Genomic DNA, 5111 nt, shown 5'->3' on the forward strand with positions numbered 1-5111 from the left:
ATAGTGAGTCAGCCCTGAATCAAAACAAATTTCTTGATTTTAAGTTATTATTAGCATAATATTATCATGAACTATGTGGCTGATACCTGTCAATTAATTCATCGTCATAATAACATATGGAAAGTGAAGTCCAGACAGACTTTGCAGGAAATCCTTGCACCATCATCAGAGTAAATTCTTATAAATGTATTCACGTAGAGCCCAAATTACAGTACTAAAGTACTGCAGTACAAACTTGTTTTGTAATTTAATTGAAATTAATCAAATTATTACTCCAGTTATTGGTGAATAGAAATTCAGTTCATGCCTAACACACTTACTTATCAGAATAATTACAGATGATAATATGAAAAACATATACAGTTTAATAACACTACTGTTAGCAGTGTAGTACATTTATTAACTAGACACATATCTTCCTTCTCAACGTAGACATATTTGATAACAAAGTCGTGGAATAGACGGTCAAAAATACATCCAAAATGTCAAAAATAAACGTTATACACCAATATTTTATTTACATTCAGTCTTTACATTTCCTCAGAAAATTGAGGTTATAATTCAAGTATCAACTTATAAAATCTTACATCATTTCACAAAAGCAATGTATGAACACATGGGAAGCATACTTAAACTTTAACAGACATAAACTCCACAGTACTTGCATGTCAACATTCATTTATGACTACATTCAGCAGAGTACCTAAGTACACAAACACACTCCTAGGAGTTTTAGGTTTGGAGCTCCCTCTGATGGTTATAGTGACTCAGGCCTCCATTAAAAGCTGGTGAAAATGAGGTTGAGAAATAAAATCAAACAAGCCTTATTCCCTCTACAAGTAATATTCTTGCAGACCTTGCTCTGAGTCTGAGGATAGGGTATAGTCGCTACATAATGCAACCAGCAGCTTTCTTGTGGATGTCCAAATAAGAGTATGAATTATGGAGTAAGGAATTTTTTCTTTTCTAAGTAAACTGTAGAAGGTTTAGTCTATTTTGTGCAAAATCAGAGCATTAGCTAGCTTCCATTTGTTGAGCATTTAATGAACTCACTGATAAACTATGATGGAGTATGAAAGAGAATGGACCAGCCAAAAAAAACTAGTGTGTTCCACCATCACAGGCACAAAGCTCGCTCCTTCCACCTGCTGGGTCGTCCTTCAAAACCTTGCTGAGATCTTCGAATGTGCGTTTGACCTGGTGACAAAGTTCATCCACCAATGACGACATCAGATCACACTTGATTGACTTCCTTCTTCTCTGAGCTGTGAAAAGAGGTGGGCTCCCAGCGGCCTAATTTATTGCCCCTCAGCCCTGCTTGACACTTTGCGATGAGGTATATTTTGCGGAGGACAGTGCGCCGCAACAGGATGTAAACCCAAGGATCAAGGATCTGGTTCCACGTGGCCAGCCTCACGCCCATCACCATCAGGGTTTTATAATTGGACAAGTCGTCACCGATGGGTCCTGTGTAGGAGCGGATGGCTGACATCAGGCCAAAGATCTGCAGAAATGAGACACAGGCTTTTATGAGTTTATAATGTAATAATGGAGTGAGTTTATTTAAGCTTTCATCAATCGTGTTACTTGACAATAGTACTAAATGTCCATAAAGAATCTACTGTAATTTTTGTTTTTATTGTATAATGTTATAATATTGGTATTATTTATGACATACACAATGCTTTGGCATTTTACATTAACATTACTTTTAAATCCTCTAGTGTATTGTTTCAGAATTTAATGGTAAATACAGGAACTAAATACAGTGTTTGTTGTTTGAATTCTGTGCAATCACACAAAAGCTGTCCCGACAAAGGAAAGTGTACATGCGTACATGGGTGGTCTTATGTAGCAGTACTGATTCACACTGACTCTCACTAGTAGCTTTGAGATTAGATATTGATCTGGCCATCCCTGTTTGACAAGATCTGCAGACAGTGTTTCATACCTGACCTGTCTTTCTCACCAAGTATAATTTGTATAATATATCAATATTAAGCATTATTACTGTCAGTGCAAATTAAAACTCATTCCATAATTCCCCATCTTAGACAATTATTGAATAAAGTGAAGTGAAAAATAAATATCAGACACAAAATAAAACAGATGAATGTCGCTCTGCTCCTAACAGGTCTCTAACACAGTACTAAGCTAGTACAAGCTACCAGGAGTCTCACAGTTGTATGCTTTTTATATGAAAGGACAACCATTTTAATCTGAGCAGCAGAGAAGAAAAGATGCTGTTTGGCTATAGTGAGGATGAACACAGTGACAGAGGTTTATGACCTATGATGTAAAATATTTAATTCAAATCTGTTTAATTTACAATTTTTATATCCACTGTTGTTTGTCTGTTGGTCATGCTAGTTTTTCCTAGTTCTCCTTCTACGTCCATTTTTTTTATTATTATTATTTTCTTTTTTTTTTATGTAACACAGTGCTCTTGCCATGTGTGACTGTGGCCATACTGTGGGCTTCCGTATTAGTACTTCCTGAAACTCACCAGCAGAGGGCTCCAGCAGATACATGAGGTGACCATGATGCCCACCAGCTGCACCACCATCTCTATGTCGTGTGACTTGGCTGAATGATGGGAGCCGGGCTTCCTCCTGAGGCGGGCGAGCACCAATGTCAGTCCACTGATGGTGTTACAGACTAGCGCCACAGCTAGGGAAGTTATTCCAAGTCCAGAGAACAGCACCACAAATGCCACGTCCACCTCCTCAGTGTCACTGAGAACTTTAATGAAACACCAGGTTCCTGGGTTCTGGTAAGTGTAAGAGCCCAGCTTAAAGCAGGGCAGCATGGCCACACACAGAGCAGCCAGCCAAATGACACAAAGGCAGACCTTTGTGCGCCTTTTGGTGACCAGCGATGAGTGCAGCAGTGGCTTAGTGACACCCAGGCACCGCTCAGCAGCCATGGCACAGCCCATGAAGAGAGGACACAGACCAAAGAACACCATGCTGCCACCCAGGAACTGACACAAGCCATCAGAGGTGTTGAAGGCCTCGGGGTGTGCACCTCCATGGAGGTAGAGTCTGAGAACAAGGGCACCAGGTATCAAGTGGCCAACGAAATCTGTGAACACCAGGGAGGCAGCAAACAGAAGGAATGTGGCTTTGGAGCGCCGGCGCTGGAGGGAGTAGGCATTAACTAGGATGAAGAGGGCCACAATGTTGGAGATGATGCCCAGCGTCATAGACAATATGACGACGATGGCCCCGGCGGTGGTGGGCTGCACCAAGGTGAAGTTTCCTTGCTGTGACAGCCCTTCGATAGTCACCCTGGTGTCTAACTCGTCTCCACTGTCGTTAGAGAAACGAGGGACGAGGGGCGAGGCTGACGAGTTGTAGTGGCTCAAAGCTAACATCACTGAACACTGAAGGTCATGACGTCCAGAGTGAAAGGAAGCTGCAAGAGGGAGAACAGGATCTGGTTTGTGTTCATTAATCATGACAAACTGTAAATAGAGTACACATGAAAACCCTGAATAAATAAGTGGGGAAACACAAATTTAGACACTTCTACTTAAATCATCATTCCTGAACAATGTGGTGAGTAAAGAACAGCTGTGAATCATATGTTAGGACCTTCACCATCACCTTATTTCAACCTAAGAGGAACTCAGGTGGACGAGTTAGTCTCGCGTTCTCAAAACACCAAATGAGGTCATATCTTTAGGACTGGAAGACCAGTTCGGAGAATAGATGACAAGAAACAGTGAAGCTGTTTTGGACAAAGACCATATTAACTACTTTTACGGTAAGTTTGTCTTTCCATGTCTAAATGCAGTGTGGTTTTAAGATTCACATTTGAGGGCGTCTAACAATGTTACACACATACTCCAACAAATCCCCTACAGATGACTTACGTGTCAAAGAAAAGCAAAGAGTAACAGAAATGTAATAAAACACATAGAGGCAGATGTTACAGAACACAAAAAGCCACTCTTAACTTAACAAATAAACTTTCTGTATTGCCTGCTGCTTTATAATTTTTCTCAACTGTGACATAGGAAAGACGAACAAGTAGCAATACTGTGATGTGGAAATTCTCCGTTACATGAAAAGACCTAAGATTCAGCATGCAGAATGACACAGTGTCAGAATAATGCAAATTATATTAGTGGAGTGTTGAGATCCACTGTAATCCTGCAGCTAGGAACAGAGGGAGACTCATTTTAATTAGTTTTTGTAGTTGTGAATGTGCCTCTAGGGAGAAGTGTACTGTAAAAAATATATACAAATCATAATTAATGGGTTGGTTAATCTCATTCTTTAAGTAACTAGTAACTACAGCTGCCACGTAGGTGCAGTAGGAAACAGTTCAGTATTACCCTGTAATTAAATAAAAGTCATTTTGGCTAAATTCTGCAAATAGGATACAAAAATGAATTCAAGTACAGTACTTAGTTACTTTCCACTGTGAGTTTTTCTCCCTTTGAAGTGATTAAAACACAATGCAGGTAAATTAAGACGCGAAAAAGAAAAAAACCCAGTTGTGAAATTGTGGTTAATCTTTAAAAAAGTCCTATGCATTCATTATAAGAGCAGACATAACTCCTGCTGAGGGTTTCATATTAAGATTTCGTACCACTACATGGCTCGGATATCCTTCTGAGTGCGGCTGAACATCCTAAACAGAGCTGTCCTTTCAGGCAGACGTCTAGAGAAACTCCCAGCAGTCCAGAACCAGACCTTAACATCTGAAACCACGTCTCCCTCGGATGGAGGTAAAGGTCTCCGCGTCTTTTGCAGAATAGTTCCCACGGCTGAATCCGTGCGGCTGCAGCATGGTGGCTTGAAGGTGCTAAAAGAGTCTGAGTGACACCAAAAACCCCCGAGTCACCTCTTTATAGCTCATCTCTCTGCCTTCAGCCTGTGTGGGCGTCTTCTCTGCAGCCGTGGACGTCTCCAAGCTGCGCGTCTGCGCTTTGTGCCGCTCCCCTCTGTTTACATGACCTGCACTGTAAACCTGTACCTCCACTTACTCACCTCATTGCATGTGTGTGTGTGCGTGTGTGTGTGTGTGTGTGTGTGTCACCTACATTTCCAGGAAAGTATAGTAGCTATACTACATCCGAGCTCCTTGTTGAGATTTCTGCA

The 5111-nt window shown here is 40.9% G+C and overlaps 1 protein-coding gene across 1 annotated transcript; it reads right to left on the reverse strand.

The window, feature by feature from the left end:
* Positions 1-207: 207 nt before the first annotated feature.
* Positions 208-4816, reverse strand: LOC113162164 (prostaglandin E2 receptor EP1 subtype-like). The gene is made up of 3 exons (XM_026360193.1): positions 4600-4816; positions 2507-3417; positions 208-1504 (listed from the first exon to the last, which is right to left on the reverse strand). Exons 1-3 carry the CDS (start codon positions 4709-4711, stop codon positions 1235-1237), a joined length of 1293 nt encoding a protein of 430 aa, XP_026215978.1. The 5' UTR covers positions 4712-4816; the 3' UTR covers positions 208-1234.
* Positions 4817-5111: the final 295 nt, after the last annotated feature.

Source organism: Anabas testudineus, chromosome 1, assembly GCF_900324465.2.
Source record: "Anabas testudineus chromosome 1, fAnaTes1.2, whole genome shotgun sequence".
Classification (NCBI taxonomy): domain Eukaryota; kingdom Metazoa; phylum Chordata; class Actinopteri; order Anabantiformes; family Anabantidae; genus Anabas; species Anabas testudineus.